The sequence below is a fragment of the Schistocerca piceifrons genome, chromosome 2 (genome assembly GCF_021461385.2).
Source record: "Schistocerca piceifrons isolate TAMUIC-IGC-003096 chromosome 2, iqSchPice1.1, whole genome shotgun sequence".
NCBI lineage: Eukaryota > Metazoa > Arthropoda > Insecta > Orthoptera > Acrididae > Schistocerca > Schistocerca piceifrons.
Genome location: NC_060139.1, coordinates 1,009,239,746 through 1,009,261,107, shown reverse-complemented (window position 1 = coordinate 1,009,261,107; position 21,362 = coordinate 1,009,239,746). Strand labels below are relative to the sequence as shown.

The window sequence follows — 21,362 nt, the reverse complement described above, 5'->3', positions numbered from 1 at the left end:
ATTGTAGCAGGGTAATTTGTCAGCGCATTTTATCGCTGTGGCATGCCGATTGGGCTGCACTTACAGACAAGAAGCTTCGGGCCTTGAAACCTCTTCCCGCGGCTTGGACGTCCTCCTCCCGCCCTTCTCGGCGGGAGGAGGCCGTTTTGGCCCGGTTACGCATTGGACACTGCCGGTTCAGCCATTGCCATCTGCTGACGGCTGCACCGGCGCCGTTCTGCCCATGTGGGCAATTGCTGATGGTCCGCCACATTTTAATGTCCTGTCCGGATTTTAACACACTGCGTCTAGATCTTAACCTGCCATGTACTCTAGATGCCATTTTAGTGGATGACCCACGAGCAGCTGCTCGCGTTCTTCGTTTTATCAATTTGACAAACCTCTCTAAGGACATTAGATGATGCTGTTTTTTAATCCTATGCCTGTCAGTCTGTCTTTTATCGTGTTTTCCCTTTTAGTTGTTGTTTTAAACTTGTGCCTTGCGGTGCATTCTTAACGTAGTCAGGGCGCTAATGACCATTGAAGTTGTGCGCCCTAAAACCACAAAAAAAAAAAAAACACACAGTTAAATATAAGAGACAAACCATTTTTTAAATGTACTGTTATGGGTAAGCTAAGGCAGTCTTCCAACTCTCATAATTACAGAAAAAAATGCCTGACTGATTTTGAAGGTTGTCTGTAGTGGCTTTGTGTAGCACTGAGAAATTACATTTATAAAGCTGTGTATTCTCTTACAGATAGCAGACTCATTTCCAGGGATGGACGCATATGTTCAGGCGCCAGTGCCAGCTCAGCAGCAAGTCACTGTTGACTTACGAAAACCGCCAAAATGGCTGAGAAGACCTGTGGGTGCTTCTTTTGGGGTAAGTCATATGGATAGATCACCATTTGTAATTGATTTCATCATTAAATTCTGTGTGTGGTATGGTTCTTCTCCAGGATACTCTGACCACAGCTAGCCACTTAATGAGATAATATATCAAGCTCTCCCTGATGTTGTATATGAGCTACAAACACTCCCTTGTATTTCATTTACCAATTTTGCTCAGTTTTTGAAATGATTTATCCATTATGAATACTGCAGCCATAAAATATGGATTTATGATCTTTCTGGCCAAGTTGTAAACTTTATCGTGAACTGTGACTATTTTGTGCACTATATTCATTATCAAGTGATAGGCATATGCATTCATGAGAAGGAATAACTCTTCTTGTCATTCATAAAATGGCCAAAGTAATGGCTCTGGTACATTACACTTATTAGAAAGTAAGGAGAAAACCAAATTATCCTTTACATAAAATTACACCAACATTTTTACAGAGAGACGTATGTCAAATAGACAGGCACTGTTCAGACATCTAGGAGAAAGAATTCAAGAAAACAGATACACAAAGAGAAAGAGAGTATGGAATATGACTGTGAAAATGGAATGCTTTTACCCAAGTGAATGCCTGTTACTGAAGTGTACATTAGGTAAACTAGGAATGTTAAAGAGAAGAATCACATGGAAACTTTTAGGTCCAACATGAAGCAAAGAAGCCGCAAAATTAAGGAGGAATTGCAAAATGTCAAAATACAAACCAACAAGGAAAAGAAGACTGACATAGTATTTGTGCGAATATAGGCAGCACTTTTTTTCGTAAATTTTGGCTCGAAAAATTATGGGACGACGTATAATAGATTTTTCCCCTTTCAGATCATAAATTGTCAATTGCAAAATAACATGTTCACCTATCTTGTGGGTTGAAATTAATACCATTGCAAGTTACTGTAGTTATTTTTATAAACCATCAAAGACATATGAAGAAAATAGCAGAAAAACCTGTATATTGTTTGCAAATTCAGTAACTATCCTTGAAAAAAGAAACCACTGCGGCAGTGCTTTTCAGCATCACATGTATGCTTTTCAGTGCCACATGTATGTATTTGCCCACTATACTCTGCTACTTAGTTTACTGCTGTTTGGCATATCAAAATAGACCAGTGGTGCTTCGTCTGAATTCCCTATTTCGAGATATAAATAACTTCTGCATCAAAGCTCACCACATAACACTGGAAAGATAAGAAAATATTTTTGTAACCTTGAGGCAGGTTTTGCGCAGTTGTAGTTCTGCAATGAACAGATAGGTCATTTTGGTGCATAAAGTGTCAGACCCATCCATCCAAAACTTTAAATACCATTGGTGAAATGTTTATTGTACTGGTATGTGCTATTTTGGAGCCTTCATTTTGAATCATTTCAGTTGTGGCAGCATACCCATATTTCCTGTTTTGAACTACAGAATCAAGCAAATTCTTTTTTTTTCGCACCTGGGTACTTGCAGTTTTGCCCTCGCAATGTACACCAACTTTTTGAACTATTTAGTGTATCTCTTCAGTTGTATACCACTGACAAATGTTTTGGTCATCTACATGAAATCTACATTCAGCTTCCTATTTCCCATGCCCCTTTGCATAATTCATAGCTGATAACTTGAAGTTGCTCAATTGTTAAGTTGGGTGCCAACATAATTTAGTGTCTGCATCATGTACTTAGTAGTAATACCTTGTAATTGGAGGTCAATGTAGTAGTATGGCATAAATTTGAGATTTACTTTTTACTGTAATCTTGTGTCAAAAGTTTAGATATGGCCTACATTTGTACACAGCCTATTTTGTACATGATAAATGCAAACAGGCCAAGGAAAGAGAATCTCTGGGAAAGTAAATTGACAACAAACTGGATCTGAGAAGTTAAAAGAAATGTATATCCAACACACAAGCAGAATAAGAAGTGGCAGAAAGAGAGGTTTTTAGTAGGGCCCTAAGGCAGAAGCACTAATAGAAAAAGTGTCAAATAGTCAAAAGTAAGAAAAAAGTGACTTAGTGTAAAGACAAAACAATGCTCTAGGGAAAGTAAACAGCAAATGAGAATGAATGGAAATTGTAACAGGGTCCGTTCTCGGAAAAGGATAAGGTTGGGGTGGGATTGCGGGGGGAGGGGGGGGGGGGGGGGGGCAGGAGATGTGGCCAAAAGGGCAAGAGTCATATCACCTTTATTTGTCAAAATGTAACACTGCTGACCACGCATATCCCACCAACAGCATGCTATGGATCTGAACTCTTGGTTTTGTATTTGGAATGTTAAACAGGCACCAACTAGCAGACTGTCAGCTATGTAAGAATGGCATGTCTTCTGTTTTCCTAACGGCTTTCTTAATTGATTTCCAGCTATTTTTTGTTTCCGTACTTGCTACTATTGGAATGTAGTACCTCATTTGTGACCTTTTTGAAATTATTTGCAGATCGGATGCATGCCATCATTAGTACCTTTTTTTAAAGTTTGTGATATGTTTTGAATTGATTGAAATCAAATGTGAATCAGCGTAACATGTGATTGTGCTTTCTATTTAAAGCTGTTCTCAGCACTCAATTTGAAAAGCCACAATGCTTTATTGGTGATGGTATGCCTTTGCCTTCCTTCAGTATTTGAACTGGCTGATGTAAGGCATGTTGCAAATATACAAATCATTGCCACATTACCAGAGGTATAAAAAAATCCAGAAGTCCCTAGGACCAACAAAGGATAACAACTGAGTAATATCTTCATTTCAGAATGAAGTTTCAACAAGCTTCTTGCTTTTCATCTGACCTAATGTCTGGATCTTGTTGGATGCTGCTATTTATCTGGTTTGGGTTTTATCTTCCTTCTCTCAGAATCACACTAGAAGGGCCAATGGTAAAAACTCTGAAGTGGAAGTTCCAAATGGTAGAGGATTGGCCACATGTCATGCACTCTTTATTTTTACTGCTTCTGTGATTAGAGAATCCCAGAAAGCCCTGGCACAATAGAGCATCTTTGTGTCTCGGAAGTTGAATGTCTGTTTCTTGAAGATGCTATGCTCCACTGTCACCAACTTGTGTACGTAGACAATGCAGAAATGCGTCACATGCTCTCCAAGCCTCTGTGAGCCTCAGTGTTGAGTTGGCCTACGAGTGTACATCTGTACTTTGGATATGTTGTCTGATATTTACCCATGTAGCGACTAAACATCACTTGGCTACTATTTTTTATAGCCAGTTGCTGTTCCTATACTCTAGTGTTATACCAGTATGCCTTGATTTCCAAGGGCAAGTTCTTCCAGAGTATAACCATCTCTTATCTTTTCCCACTGCTTCATTTTTTTCTCACATGATTGTGAGTTTGTATTCTCCTTCTATCTATTTTTCTTCTTCTTTCATTTTACTTTTCATCCACCCAGACTGAATGTCGATGATTTCCCAAATATCTTACAGTGAATTCTGGGATGATTCCATTGAGAACAAGCCTACTGGGTCTTCGATTCTCGCGCAGTGTTAGTTGGTGCTCTGTCTTTAATGGTTTTATCCTCGATGGAACTTTCATTCTACTTCTAGTAATACTATATACATGTCTTATACTTCTGTATCTGTGTAGGAGGGTTTGATTGTGTAAATTTCAATGACTTCTTTTCTTTTTGTTTTGGCCTACTAGGGACCATGGGGTTCATCTTAACTCTCAGCTAGGGTTTTCTGCTTTTCCTTGGCCTTCATCTTCTGGCTGTGAGCCTGCTTCCTCTCATCAGTCCCCTTAGGCCTGGTGGTGCGTGTACACTTCTTGCTTGAGAGAGACAGTGGGAAGACTACCTGCAGGATGGCCTGCCAGTATTGAGTTTGGTTCTCAGTTTTTTTAATGGGATGTGCAGTTCCTCTAAGTCCGATTTAACAGAAACGGTGCACTTGGCTTTGGACGCTGTCCCCCTACTTGTCACTGTGAGGGTCCTGTTGGTGAACCTGGATGATTCAGGTGGGTCATGTGCTCACAGAAGGTCAGCCGCCTTTTCCTCATACATGTGACTATGTTTTCCTGATCTTCGTAGAGCTCGTTATTTTGCCTGATTCTGTAGGTACCGTCTTCCTCTCTTATGGGTTCTAGTATTCTCCTCAGGATCTTCCTCTCTTTAAGTTATAGTTTCCTGAGTGGGCCCTTTCGATTCATCGAGAGAGGCACTCAGAGGCATAGAGTACAGAGGGTTTTATTATTGAATTGTGGTGCTTCAGCTTTATGTTCTTGGATAGGTACTTGGAGGTATAGATGTTCTTACAGGAATGACAGGCCCCCTCTAACTTAGTGCACCTGGCTTCTATGGTCTCACTTGCTGAGATCCATTCTCCCAAGTACTTGACTGCAGGAACTTTACAGATAGTATTGTTTCCTAGTGGGATTGTAGAAGCAGCCTCCTTGATATTGGTGATGAGCTCAGTCTTCTGTATGTTGACCCTCAAGCCGGTTTTTGCTACAATACTGTAGAATAGCCTCGTCCATGCTGTTGGTCAATAGTGTGACATCATCAGCAAAATTTGAATTATTGTTATGTCATTTGGCCCATTTTCTTCAATCTTTATCATTGTTTCCTCCATCTTCTTAGTCTTAATTTTCTTTTCACACATTTTTATCCATTATGGTTAGAGAACACCACAGCTGTTTTCATGAATTACATGGTAGGAAATCCAGCAACAGGCCACAACTTTTTTTGGAAATGATTTTACTGTACCATTACTAGTTCCAGGTCTGAGCCCATTGTCAGATGGTAGTGTTGATTTCTTGGCAAGGCTTACATTGTGTCCTAAAGTGTAACCAAGTTTTATTGATTACATAATTTACAAATGGTTTTACATTGTATATAAGCTCTGTACAGTGAACTTGTACTTAATTCATGAAAATCTCTCCTTTACATCTACTGAGTGGGGTAGTGCAGTGTTTAGCACACTGGACTCGCATTTCGGATGACGATGGTTCAAACCCGTATCCAGCCCTCCTGATTTAGGTTTTCCGTGGTTTCCCAAAATTGCTAAAGGCAAATGCCTGGATGGTTTCTTTGAAAGGGCACGGATAATTTCCTTCTCCTTCCTTCCCTGATCTATGACTGTGCTCCATATCCTTTACATGTTATGTAAGAGATAAGTTTGATTCTCAGTTTTGATCCATGCTAATCCATGAGATAAACTAAATATAAAAGAAGAGCTACCTTTGTTTACATTGGCTGGTGATTTGATGTGCCAAAGAATGTATGTGTACAGATACGGTAAACTTAAGGACCTACTGCAAAGATAGTTATTTGTAGTAAGATCATTTTAAAGCCATACGCTTAATTTTTTAAGTTTGAAAGCTGCTGGTAATGGCCACTGAAGAATATTTTCTCCATAATTTTTTTTTCTGTCACTTCAAATTATGAGTGGTTTGAAATTTTGGAGGTACATTTTGTTTCTTTATTCTTGTTGATCATTCAGGACATGGTCAGGTTTACAGTGAGTGTGGTTGTAATTTCTAATTATTCTAACAAATCAATTTGTACTCCTTTTTCTGCAAAATGTAATATTTCTAAGTATTCTTCAATGCTCATCTCTGTGTTTTCTGTGTTTGACCAAGTAAGCAGTGAAGGTTGATTTATTTGGGTTGTTGAGCTTGAGAGCATCGACATGTTCTCAGTATTATACATTGAAACTCCTACCAGTTTGGCCAGTCTAAAATTTGACTGGTTTGATGCAGCTCTCCATGCTACTCTATCCTGTGCAAGCTTCTTCATCTCCCAGTACTTACTGCAACCTACATCCTTCTGAATCTGCTTAGTGTATTCATCTCTTGGTCTCCCTCTACGATTTTTACCCTCCACGCTGCCCTAAAATGCTAAATATGTGATCCCTTGATGACTCAGAACATGTTCTATCAACCAGTCCCTTCTTCTTGTCAAGTTGTGCCACAAACTCCTCTTTTCCCCAATTCTATTCAATACCTCCTCATTAGTTATGTGATCTACCCATCTAAACTTCAGCTTTCTTCTGTAGCACCACATTTCGAAAGCTTCCATTCTCTTCTTGTCCAAAAAATTTATCATCCATGTTTCACTTCCATACATTGCTACACTCCATACAAATACTTTCAGAAATGACTTCCTGACACTTAAATCTATACTCAATGTTAACAAATTTTTCTTCTTCAGAAACACTTTCCTTGCCATTGCCAGTCTACATTTTATATCCTCTCTACTTCGACCATCATCAGTTACTTTATTCCCCAAATAGCAAAACTCCTTTACTACTTTAAGTGTCTCATTTCCTAATCTAATTCCCTCAGCATCACCCGACTTAATTCGACTACATTCCATTACCCTTGTTTTGCTTTTGTTGGTGCTCATCTTATATCCTCCTTTCAAGACACTGTCCATTCCGTTCAACTGCTCTTCCAAGTCCTTTGCTGTCTCTGACAGAATTACAATGTCATCAGCAAACCTCAAAAGTTTTTATTTCTTCTCTATGGATTTTAATTCGTACTCCGAATTTTCCTTTTGTTTCCTTTACTGCTTGCTCAATATACAGATTGAATAACATCGGGGAGAGGCTACAACCCTGTCTCACTCCCTTCCCAACCACTGCTTCCCTTTCATGCCCCTCGACTCTTATAACTGCCATCTGGTTTCTGTACAAATTGTAAATGGCCTTTAGCTCCCTGTATTTCACCCCTGCCACCTGCAGAATTTGATAGAGAGTAGTCCAGTCAACATTGTCAAAAGCTTTCTCTAAGTCTACAAATGCTAGAAATGTAGGTTTGCCTGTCCTTAATCTATTTTCTAAGATAAGTCATAGGGTCAGTATTGCCTCACGTGTTCCAACATTTCTACGGAATCCAAACTGACCTTCCCCGAGGTCGGCTTCTACCAGTTTTTCCATTTGTCTGTAAAGAATTCGTGTTAGTATTCTGTAGCTGTGACTTATTAAACTGATATTTCGGTAATTTTCACATCTGTCAACAACTGCTTTCGTTGGGATTGGAATTATTATATTCTTCTTGAAGTCTGATGGTATTTCGCCTGTCTCATACATCCTACTCACCAGATACATCTTGTCAGGACTGGCTCTCCCATGGCTGTCAGTAGTTCTAATGGAATGTTGTGTACTCCCGGGGCCTTGCTTCGACTTAGGTCTTTCAATGCTCTGTCAAACTCTTAGCGCAGTATCATATCTCCCATTTCATCTTCATCCTCTTCCATTTCCATAATATTGTCCTCAAGTACATCGCCCTTGTATAGACCCTCTATATACTCCTTCCACCTTTCTGCTTTCTCTTCTTTGCTTCGAACTGGGTTTCCATCTGAGCTCTTGATATTCATACAAGTGGTTCTCTTTTCTCCAAAGGTCTCTTTAATTTTCCTGTAGGCGGTATCTGTCTTACCCCTGGTGAGATAAGCCTCTACATCCTTAAATTTGTCCTCTAGCCATCCCTGCCTAGCCAATTTGCACTTCATGTCAATCTCATTTTTGAGACATTTGTATTCCTTTTTGCCTGCTTCATTTACTGCATTTTTATATTTTCTCCTTTCATCAATTAAATTCAATATCTCTTCTGTTACCCAAGGATTTCTACTAGCCCTCATCTTTTTACCTACTTGATCCCTTGCTGCCTTCACTATTTCATCCCTCAGAGCTATCCATCCTTCTTCTACTGTACTTCTTTCCCACATTCCTGTCAGTTGTTCCCTTATGCTCTCCCTGGAACTCTGTACAACCTCTGGTTTAGTCAGTTTATCCAGGTCCCACCTCCTTAAATTCCCACCTTTGTGCAGTTTCTTCAGCTTTAATCTACAGTTCATAACCAATAGATTGTGGGCAGAGTCCATATCTGCCCCTGGAAATGTCTTACAATTTAAAACCTGGTTCCTAAATCTCTGTCTTACCATTATATAATCTATCTGATACCTTCTAGTATCTCCAGGATTCTTCCATGTATACAACCTTCTTTTATGATTCTTATACAGTGCCTAACCACCATAATTCTCACCCTTATTCTCACTCTGTAGCTGAGATGTAGGGAAGGATGTGAGTTGTTGATATCAATGAATTGTGGCATAGTGTGTTTGCTGTTGTATTGGAAATCACCCTTAAGATTTCAGGCAAGGTATTAGATTAGCATTGTAATGTAGAATGTCAGTCCCCAGACCCGCCTAGGGGACAGTGCAGTAGGCAATGGCTATTTTTTCTGGAATTATTGCCAAAGCAATTCAACATCTAACAGTCCATCAGTGCCAGGTGGGAATGGAGCAGGGCACCTGAGACTTTGGCTCAGCATGGCCCAAGCATACAACTCTTACTCCTTCATGCTGGAGGTGGATTCTGCGTTGTCAGCACACAACATACAGTTATAGCAAGACTTTTTAGAACATGGTAAGGCACCTCATGACAGAATTTAAGAAAAATTCTAGTTACCTTCATTTAACCATATCAGTTGCCCAACTCTGGGAAGAAACCATCACAAAACTGAAGCAAGATCTTAGTGTTAACTTCAGTAGCTTTGTTGGGATGATACTGAAGCAAATAGTGAACTGCTACCATGTATAGATCCTGTAAGTGTTGGAGGATCAATGCAAAAAATGTGAATGAAGTAATTAAAGTAGGGAAGCTGAAATGTGCCTATAAATCAGTTTCGCATTTCTCTGAAAGTAGATGAATAAAATGCAGTGGAGTCCAAAATGAATATGGAATAGTATGAGAGTCATTCAGTAAATTCATATAAAAAGATAGAAAAACTGATTATTTTGGGATTTTTTAAAAAAATTTCAACATAAACTCATTTTAACTCTGTACAATTTTCCAAGCATTGTCGCAACTTCTTTAAGCCATCTGCAAAAGTAGGATCTTGTAAGGTCTGCAAAATAGGCATATGTGGGCAGTGACCTCTCGGTTCAACGTGACTGCCATCAAAACTGTACAGCTGTGCACTGGGACATTGTCATGATGGAAGATGATGATTTTCTTTTTCAAATGGGGATGGTTTAACCCCAACCTTTGCAATAATGATGCACTAAACTCTCCAGTTATTATTTGTTCCTTTTTCAAGTAATTGACATGGATGATTCTGTGTGCATCCCTCTGAACTGTGGCCATCACCTTGCTTGATCAATTTCCCCATCTTTGCTTTCATCGGAGCCTGTTTGCCTCCAAAAACCCACTGTTTTGATTCTACCTTTGTCTTTGGAGTATAGTAGTGTATCCATATTTTGTCCACAGTTACATACTGACATAGAAACTTGGCAGGATTGTGATGGAAAAGTTTCAAAAAACCCTCAGCGTGGAAAGCACGGTTGTATTTAATCTCCACTGAGAGCTAATATTGCACTCATCTTGCTGAGATTTTTCTCACACCAAATTTTTCTGTGCAGATTTGAAAACTCTGTACCTTGCCATAGGCCTGTGGCCTTAACTATTTCGTGCACTTTGATTTGTTGATCAGGCAAAACCATATTGTAGAGGTTGTCAACTGTTTTGGGGCTGGTAACTTCCACTGTATGTCCTGAACAATGTTCATCTTTTGTGAATGTGCGGCCACATTTAAACTCATCCATGTAATTGTAAATAGTTACAAACACAGGAGCTGATGTGCCGTGAACTTCATCCAACTCAGTTTTGACCTCTTTCAATGTTAATTCTTGTAAATAGAAATGTTTAATTACTGCTTGAAACTCACTTTTTCCATGTTGAGAAATAAACACTAGCTTGTTGCTTCAATTGATAGGAACAATGAAACTAAGTGATGGATACGGCTTCAACTTCATTTGCCCTGAAGCAACAGATGATGCTTATTACCACCAAATCATTTCGATACTGTGAGTGGCGTCTCTTGGATGTTCTAAGGTCTTATTGAACTACTCTTGTATTATATGAGCAGAAAGATGCAGTACAAAGATGACAATAATACTTTGAAAATCGATATGCAGGAAATAATGAAGATCTACTGCTGGAGAACACTGAGGAAGTTGATCTGGAAGAAGAGGGAGATTATAACTTGCGCAAAGAGTGTGACCTTGCAGTCATGGACGGTTAAAATCTGGGAAAGCTACTGGGGTTGATTATATACCAGCAGAAATCTTGAAGGCTACTGGAAAACAGCTACATGGAGAACTGTTCCAACTCATACAAGTTGTATAAAACCAGGAAGCTCCCAATATAATTTAAAAAAAGTTCTTACAGTGCCAGTACCAAAGAAGGCATCTGCAAATAAATGTGCATGTAATACAGCCATGTTTGGTAACTCACACCTCCAAGATCTTGACATCTATCATTCTAGGGAGGACTGAAGCCATGATAGATGCAGTATCATCATGGACAACCAGTTTGGCTTTAGAAGAGGTGTAGACACATGAGAACCAATACCTGCCTTATTATTAATTCTTTAGCAAAGACTAAAGAAGGCTAAAGATACAGGGCTGTTCATTTTCTCCTGTCTCGTTCAATGGATTCATTCAGAGGGAAACAGCTGAAGTTACCATCTGCATAGACAAATATCTTGGAAAAGACATAATAAAGATGTTTGTTTCGGGTGTGCTTCTGTAAGGAAGAAAGGAGGAGATCGAGGAGGAGGAGAATAAATGTGTACCCCTCATATCTTTTAGAGAGATCATGAGGTTTCGTCTGCTCTTGGTAACTGAACCTAGCAAGAAGCACTTAAACAGACTTTGTTGTTCAAATATCCCGTGATAAATGCCTTTCTTTTAATCTGAAGTTTGCCTGAGATGCTATTAGTCATTTTAACCTTGGATGGCTTATTGAATGGTTCTTCTGAACACATCCTCCTCCTCATTGTACAGGCTTTGCTTGTTCAGTTGTGAGTTTACAAGCTGATTTGCAGATTTATTGTGAGTTTTAAGTTGGGAGCAGTGACAAGCTGCAGTTATTGATTTCAGAATCTGATTCTGAATTTATCCCTCCTGAACACTGAGATGAGATGAAATGGCCTTCATCAGACTCTCCATAGGTAATTGCCATCTCATTTTTCTCGAGTAGAGGACCCACCATTGAGTGGTGTTTCTCGCACACACATTTCATAAGGCCAGATTTTAAATGATTCTTTTTTTCTTTTGTGGTGAGGGCAATTGCAAAACCTACCTCTTCAGTAAAATTTGTTATGTGGTTAATATCTGAGCAAATGTAGAGAAGTACCACACCTGATGAGTATTGAAACATTTTGCTGTGACTTGTTCTATGCTATATTACACTGCACTATGTAGTGAATGACATAAAATAGAGTAGCAGGCTACGTATGGTGCTCAGTGTGAAAATGTCATCTGTCTGAGATGTGGTTTTCTTCACTAGTACTGTATCAAGGAGAATATTTATCTTGCTGATAACACACACAGTCATGAGCAACTACACAGCAATTTCTGTCTGCAGAAAACATATCTAAATGTGGTTTCATTTTTGACACCATGAAAATAAGTGATTGATTTGTTAGCTGAAGCCTGCTGCCATGCCCGAGCGGTTTAGGTGCGTCAGTCTGGAACCGTGCGACTGCTACTGTCGCAGGTCGAATCCTGCCTCATGCATGAATATGTGTGGTATCCTTAGGTTAGTTAGGTTTAAGTATTTCTAAGTTCTAGGGGACTGATGACCTCAGCTGTTAAGTCCCATAGTGCTCAGAGCCATTTGAACCTTTTTTTTGGGGGCAGCTGAAGAATGTGATTATTTTCTTCATAATTTGTTGTAGTACAAATGACAAATGAAAGAACTATAATGTGCCCTATACTAAGTGTTATTTGCTGTGTACTCCCTAGGAATTTAGCTATCAGGCAGTGTTGACCATACTTACCAAATTTGTGAATGACAAATCAAGAATTACTTTAAGATAACTGAAAATAGACATTTGATACTTTACTTAAGTTGTACATAGATAACCATGTATGAGTAAAATAGAAAAAAATTATTGTTTTTGGTGCACTTCTGTTTCAGTTTGGAGGTAAATTGGTTACATTTGCAAATGAAGCTCTTCCAGCCCAGCAGCAACAGCAGCAGCCAGTTCAACAGTCACGTGTTGTGTACCTGTGCCGGGTGGTGACAGAGCCAGAGATTGTAGCTCGTTCCAACCAGTTGGAGGCTGCTCTGCAGTATGGGCAATTTGTGGACTACTGTAGGACCAAAGTGGCCAGCAGCAGCACGGCACATGAGAGGGCTGTGTGGAGCTTCCTTCGGGCTAGTTTTGAGAGCAACCCAAGGGCCGAGTTTCTCGACTTACTCGGTTTCAGGCCGGATGAACTTAATGTTAAGGTTTCTGTTATATTTTGACTCCATTGATATTCCATCAAGGAAAGCATTTTCTAACATATATATTTACCATTGCTTTTGAATTAACATTAGAAAACATGGAAGCATGTGCCCCTGCATGCTGTGATGCTGTGTGAAATTAGAGGCATTAAGGAAACATCGACATTTCACCAAATGTATTTGTAGTTAAATGTTTTGTAAATGTTTTTAATACCAATTTTATCCTTATTTTGGAAGTTACTTTCGTGCATAATTTTTTAAAAATTTGTTTCTATTTTGAATATGCTAATGCTGTACTAATTGTTGATTTTGTTAGTTCACTCCTTGTTATTTTATATTTGAAAATCAAAAATAGTTTGCAGCGACAACAATATGATCAGTACTTGTAAATTAAATGTGACACAGTGGGGTAGAGACAGTGTCAGTAAGGAACTGTCCTTATTGACATGAAATGTTGTAAATCATGACTGTACAGTAGGAAGAGGTTATCAGTGTAAAGCAGTTTGGCAGAAGTGGTAAAAATACAGAAGTTAGTGTGAAACTACAGTTTTTCCATTCAAATGATTTATCCCACATATTGGGCTACATTTGTAAAGCATGATACAAAATAAGTCAGAGGAAAAAAGGCACCTGTGCAGATTGTCATTGCTGCATTTTTAGATGGTTCTTCAGGACCCCATGTTTAACTGACGGGTGGTATTCATTTCTTTATTCTACTCAGGTACGTTAATTGAAAGAAGGTGATATGGCACACGGGTTAGCTGTGTAGTTTGTCATCAGATAGTCTATTTCGAATCCTCATCTGGCTGTCCTGAATTAGGTTTGCTAGAACATTCAAAATCGAGGACGACTTTCTTAGGAGACCACAGATAGCTTCTCTATCGTTCTATCTCACTAGCCTTCATCAAATTATTTAAAAACTGTAATTTAAGGCATCCATTTCAGTTCCTCATCAATATTCACAGCCAAAGATTTTGAACATTCCATTTTAGTTACTATGTTTGCCAACCTTATTTTCTGCTGTTTCTGATTAACGAGGAGGAGCCGGCCGGACCTTACAACCCATCAGTTTTGAGCATTTGTGAGATACTAGTTTATGAGCCCTCAAAAGTTGCCCCTGTGAAAATGTTTAGGTTACAATGCCTGTGCCATTACATGCAATCAATTTTGGATCAGATGGAATTGTTAGAACACACAACAATTAGGAAATTTTATTTATACCTATCAGATCTGCAATCTAATAGTTTCTAAGAAATCAAAGAATTGGTCATTTTAATGTCACAAATGTACATCATTAGAAAAGCCCACACTAACTGTTGTGGTTGGCAAGTGGTATGAGGCCTGCATTTAAATGTATAGGTAACACTCAGAGCACACAACTATGATCACACTTTTTACAATATTTTTTTATTGTTAGGCAAGAGGATATAAACTGTTGTGAAAGTTATAGATCAGCGTAGGCATCTGTGAACTTTTATGAGACATGTTTGATCATCTGTACATATTGTATTTTTTGTATTCTATATGTTTTTTCTCACAACATATATTACTCTTTTTTTAAGATGAAAAAATGACCAGAAATGTTACACAATTAAAATCTTTTTATTGTATTTTTTCAGTTTAGCTATCTAAATTGTATAACTTGAGGCTTCCGAAATGCAATGAAAAAGATGATCTCTGTATATCCTCATAGGGACTACTCCTAGTTTATGTACATTACACAGCTGCCATAGATATTTCTTTTTCTCTCTTTCTGACAACAAAATATGTTTCATATAGTGTTATAGCACATGTGGTATGTGTCAAAATCAACCACGAAGAGAAAGGTGTTCATGAAGGTAAACCATAATTGGCATAAAATATGTGCATGCAGGAAAATTGCTTTCAGTTAGAACGCTTGGTGTTAAGAATTTCTCAGCCTTCTGTGCTTTTATGATGAAATTTAACAAAATCGAGTTAAGAGATATATGAGCACTTGTTCATCTTCACTACTGTGGAGCACATCTCTTCTAACTGAACAAATGCTCATAGCTCTTAAGGTGTGCAAGGTAAATAAATAAATAAATAAATAAATAAATAAATTCTCTTGCCAAAGAGTTAAAAATATTGACAAAACTGTGTCCGAACCTGTATTGTGTGTGATCTGAACATGGCCCTTGTAGCACATGCCCATCTTCTCAGAATGGGATATCCTTATCATGTTTGTTTGCAACAGTTCAGAATATTTTACAGAATGCAATTAATCTCACACACACACACACACACACACACACACACACACACACACACACACACGATTTGTCCGAATGTGAGCTGTCTATTTTCATTCTGTTTTGTATGCCTGTCAACGTCTTTATGCGTCTATTATTCAGCGAGCTGCTATCCTCACTCCCGAATGATGTACGTGCTATCAGAACTTTCCATACCATATTTGTATTTTACAGAATGTTACTTCAGAAATTGTCAAATCAATATTTACTAAAACAGATGGGAAATGCATACCATAACTTTGACAGAAAAAATTGGTTTCTTATGGTAATTGAAATTCCTGGTGGACTGTGAATAATTTAAAGAATAAAGATAACAGCTCACTAAATAGCATATGTGTTGAGTTGGCAAAAGGCTCATAGCTTTTGGCCATATGTATACCATATAGCTCGAAAAAAAATTTGTCCAAAAGCTAGCAAAGTTCTTGGTCTTGTTGATGTGCTTTCAGATGACTCAGTGCCTTTGCTATTTGGCAAGTTGTTATTATTCTTAAATTATTTAAATTGTTTGCTTATATTTACTCACTAAATGTAGGAGTCTAGACCCATTTATCTGCTTTTGAATGACGTTCTTGTAATCCATTTTCCTGCATCTTCCGAAATTGCACAAGTGTAATGATTTTGACATAATTACACTATTTTAATCACATTAGGTTGCATTTGTACCTTGTAATGATACCTAACTGTATTTATGGTTCTTCAAGCTTCTAGACTTCTTTGAATGTGGCATGAAATACCTTTCTTCTGTAAATAATGAGACAAATGCTTATTCCACCTATTCTATTTAACAACTAAGAAGTTATTTTTAGAATTCTGAAATACACACAGTTTATTTTAATAGGCCACCAGGACTGTTTTTAGTTGTATTATAAGTCCATACAAACAATGTGCATGTACGTTTGCAACTGCTTAGACAAAGGTGCTGAAAATAATTATTTTGTTGCAGCTTAGCAAATTTGGAAAACCTGCTAATGCAAGATCCAGCCCGATGCTTGATGGCTTGAATGACAGGATGGCAGCTCTTGGACGAGAAGTAAGTATAATGCAACTTTGTTTGTTAGATGAAAACTGGATTTCATTAAGGTCTTCTTCATAGTTATTCTTCAGTAGCATGTAAATAGTGTGCTGGACCAGGACTCGAACTCGGAACCTATACCTTTTGCGGGCGAGTACACTACTGACTGAGCTACCCAAGAATGGCTCAAAACCTGTCCTCATGGCTTTACTTCCACCAGCACCTCATCTCCTGCAAGTTTTGCAGAAGGGCTTGTATGAAGTTTGGAAGGTGGAACTAGCACTCTGAGAAGAAAGGATATTGCAGAGACATGGCTTCGCCACAGCCTGGGCAGTGTTTCCTGAATGAAATTTTCACTCTGCAGTGGAGTGTGCACTGACGTGAAACTTCTTGGTGGATTAACACTGTGTGCTGGACTGAAACTTGAACTCGGGATCTTTGCCTTTCACGGGCAAGTGCTTTACCAACTGAGCTTTCCAAGCACGATTCATACCCCGTCCTCACAGCTTTACTTCTGCCAGTACCTCATCTCCTACCTTTGCAACTTTCACTTGCACACAAAAGGCATTGGTCCCAAGTTCGAGTCTTGGTCCGGCACACAGTTTTAATCTGACAGGAAGTTTAATATCAGTGCACACTCTGCTGCAGAGTTGAAAATTTCATTCCAGTAGCATGTAAATATTTTACTCTTTTCAGTGTTAAGTGTAGTAAGTTGTATAATCAACAGTGAAATGATACCAAGTAGAGGAGTCACTTAACAGTCAGTCACATTTAAAGTACCGTACATTGAAAAGTAAACTAAGCTTAGACTAGACATCAGCGTCGTACTTGCACGATATTTCAGTAGCGTAACTTGTTACCATCATCAGGTGCAACCTGAGACTACTACTCGAGTGGATCTTCTGGAGCATTGCCATTCTCTTTTCCATCCACTGCAGTCCTGGGTGTTCCCTTTGTGGTCCGCGCCTGCCAGACACTCTCCTGGGTGTTCCATCTTCGTTCTGGTGCATTTGGAATCCTGTCTGTGGTACCAGGCATTCCCCCTGTCGTCCTCTCCCACTCACTGTGATCTGCTGGAGCGTTACCATTCCATTTTCGGTCCACTGCAGTTTGAGATGTTCCCTCTGCTGTCCGCGCCTGTCGGTCCTGACCCTGGGTGTTCCATCTTCGGTCTGGTGCACCTGGAACTCTGTATGGGGATCGTTCTCCATGTTCACACCTTCAGTTCTTCTATTTGTGGAGTGCTGTAGCTGTCCTCGTTGCTTCTTCAGCAATTCCAGAGCAGGATCCCAGGCTCTACGTAGCTGGTACCCTGCGTCATGGTTCATGAGATTATCGGTCACTTTTATCTATATTGACTCCTTTATAACACTGTCCCAAAATCTGGGCGTCTGTGCTAGATACTTGGTTTCTTCATAATTCATGGCATGACGTAGTTCTAGGCAGTTTTCAGCAATGACTAATTTTGTTGCCTGTCTTAATTGGGTGTGCCTCTGATGATGTTCCTTGCACTTGATATCTACTGTTCTTGTTGTCTAGCCAATGTAGGACATGCCACATTGGCAAAGTATATTATAAATCCCTTGTTTCCGTAAACCCATGCCGTCCTTGACATTCCCCACCACAAAGAGAACACCCAGGACTGCAGCGGATGGAAAAGGGAACGGCAATGCTCCAGAAGACCACAGCGAGCGTGCGCGGACCTCAGAGGGAGTGCCTGGTGAAGGGGGAAGGCCACAGGCATAAATACTGGACCAGGTCCACTCGAGTGATAGTCTCAGGTCGCACCTGATGAAGGTAATGAGTTACGCTACCGAAATATCATGCAAGTACGATGCTGATATCCGGTAGAACACCCGACAACCCAAGATGTCGTTAGATTGCTGGGAAAGCCTGAAGAATTACAAGCTTAGACTAGCTAAGTTGACTTTTAAATGTGCCTGTCTGCTGCACAAAGCCTCCTCTATGTAGTGATAGCACTCCATTTCATTTTTGTTATTCCATCTGGGGTTTTCCGTTCTAAGGGGTAATGGGATTCATGTAGATAAAAGATAATTAATAATAAACTGCAATTACGTTAAAGTGGTTCATAATCTGTGCTGACTGGTGTGACCTGTTTACTCTGGCGAGTTCACTTTCTCATTAGACTTGTAATTGACTAAATCTTTATTTCTTTCTTTTTTACTTTCTATCGCATCTTGCATATTAATGTACTTCGTCCAAATTTGTGTTTCTAATGATTATCATATGTCTGTGAGCATTTACTTTCAGTTCAGCATATTTACAGGTGTTCTTTAGAGAAAACAATATATTTGGAAATGAAACTACATTGAGAGAAGATGATAAACTTGTGTCCTATGTTCAAAACAACCACTAAATATATTTAATGAAATCTTGGCTGTAAGTTATGTTTGAATGGTCTTTGTAATAAGGGTTGTTTGTATGAGAGTAAAAGTAATATTAACAATATTTTTGATAGAAGAGGAGTGTCTACTTCATCTACTGGCAAAATGTGTGAAACTGGAACAGGGCACCAACAAAAAAAAAAAAAAAAATTTTGGAGATAGGTATAGTAAGGCAACGGTCAGTTGACTCAGTTAAGTAAGGAGCTTCTTGGTGTCATAAGAGAGGTAGGCTATGATCTGTTTCAGATCGCCACACAATTGGAAAATCATGCGGGAAAATTTAGTGATGAAAATAATACCGGGAGGCACCATATCAACAATGTACAAAGTGATAAACTGGACAATAACAACCAACTCCAAGCTTTACTCTATACAGTTAAAACTGCTAACTGCATGTGTAAATTGCAATTTGGAGTACACAATCAAACAATGTTTTGAGTGCCCGAAATTTGTTGCAGTGTGACACACAGCAGTGGACAGGATTCGAATAATCAATAGAATGGACATACACAGTATACAAGTTTCTAATGCTATAACACCCAAATGGGAACTGTTTCCCAAAGCAAAGTGACACATGATGACATGGAGCATGATATAGGCAATTTTGGACTTAAAATTAATGGGTAGCTTACACTATCTGGCATACTTATGGGGTGAACATGCGAAAGTAACTTGTCATCCTAAATACAGCCTTATGTATGCAAATTTTCTCAAGATTCTCGTATATAAAGCTTGTGATAATATTTTGACATAAAACCTCATATAAAAAAAGAAATTTAATGTGAGTTATACAAAAGTGCCATCAATATAAGAAATAACTCAGTGGACAATTCTTGCAGATTTCCATACAAAAGACTGAAATGTGAACCTTTTGTAACCTATGTAATTATTCTTAAAATGAATTTGTTTTCTGTTGTTATGAGAAACTTAAATGGGGGGGGGGGGGGGGTCGGAGAGAGAGAGAGAGAGAGAGAGAGAGAGAGAGAGAGAGAGAGAGAGAGAGAGAGAGGGGGGGGGGGGAGAACAGTCAACACTTCATTGTCTAATTTCATGGTGAGTCAAAACTTCATAATTTTCTGGAACCACTGAACTCATTGTCTGTTGTGAGCAAAATGATATTTGTCCATAACCCATACTACGTTTGTTGATGTTGATCTGATGGAGATATGTACACTTTGTACACTATGTACTCATCACATAAGTCCACTAAATAAACAGCACTAGCTGTACTTTTGAGAAATGCTGCCTCCACAGTGTTAATTTGTTCCCCCCATGTAACCTTAGACTTAACACTAAATGTGTACTCTGATTCAGATGCTTTCAATAAGTTTACTTTCACTTTCCTTATACCCTTTCTGTACTGAAACTTCCTAGATGACTTGAGTGAGTCTTATTGTGAAATAACAGATACATTACATGAAATCATTCTATCAGCTAGAGAAATAGTATTCTGGGATCTACTCAATCTTTGTAATCCCTTTGACATTGCTTTGAACTCTCCTTCATGTAGATAGTCCCACTTTAAAACCCACCTTAATCATTTTCCCAGATCCATGTGCTTCAGTCCCTCCATTTGCAAAACTACGCAGTTAATTCTTTATTGAGGCGGGCTATAACTCACTTAATCCAGGTGCTAACAGCATCATTACAGGATGAAAATAATCCCAGTCCATTCACTGTATCTCCATGTTTCAGTGTGAGTTATCCACAGTTTGGTAAAAAGATGGCCCCCTCTATTTCAACAAAACAAAGCTTACTTCAACCTTTTTGTAGACACTAATCACATCCAACTTGGGGAAACAAACTTGTGCTCTCTGTTGCTGTAAAATGAGAGTTCACAAGTGAATTATGCACTGAAGAGCCAAAGAAACTGGTATACCTGTGCCTAATATCGTATAGGGCCCCTGCGAGTTTGCAGGCATTGTGGCATGGGCTCGACTAATGTCTGAAGCATTGCTGGGGGTAACTGACACCATGAATCCTGCAGGGCTGTCCATAAATCTGTAAGAATATGAGGGGGTGGAAATCTCTTCTAAAAAGCGGGCTGCAAGGCATCCCAGATATGCTCAATAATGTTCATGTCTGGGGAGTCTGGTGGTCATCGGAAGTGTTTACTCAGAAGAGTGTTCCTAGAGCCACTCTGTAGAAACTCTGGACGTGTGAGTTGTTGCATTGTTCTGCTGGAATTGCTGAAGTCCGTCAGAATACACAATGGACATGGATGGGTGCAGGTGATCAGACAGGATGCTTCCATACGTGTCACCTGTCAGAGTTGTATTTGGACGTATTGAGAGTCCCATATCACTCCAACTGCACATGCCCCACACCATTACAGAACATTCACCAGCTTGAACACTCCCCTGCTGACATGCAGGTTCTATGGGTTCATAAGTTTGTCTCCATGCTCATACACATCCTTCCACTTGATACAATTTGAAACGAGATTGTTCTGACCAGGCGAAATGTTTCCAGTCATCAACAGTCCAATGTCAGTGTTGCCTGGCCCAAGCGAGACATACAGCTTTGTTTCATGCAGTCATCAAGGGTACATGAGTAGGCCTTTGGCTCCGAAAGCCCATATTGATGAG

General features: G+C 39.2%; 1 protein-coding gene across 3 annotated transcripts in view; it reads left to right on the top strand.

Moving 5' to 3' along the window:
• The window catches only part of LOC124777989 (protein transport protein Sec31A), a 162,690-nt gene that overhangs the window by 48,278 nt on the left and 93,050 nt on the right, over positions 1-21,362 (top strand). For all 3 annotated transcript variants that reach the window (XM_047253557.1, XM_047253556.1, XM_047253555.1), the window contains exons 9-11: positions 738-863; positions 12,776-13,090; positions 16,301-16,387. In XM_047253557.1, coding sequence (XP_047109513.1) covers positions 738-863; positions 12,776-13,090; positions 16,301-16,387 — 528 coding nt within the window. The remainder of the gene's footprint in view (positions 1-737; positions 864-12,775; positions 13,091-16,300; positions 16,388-21,362) is intronic.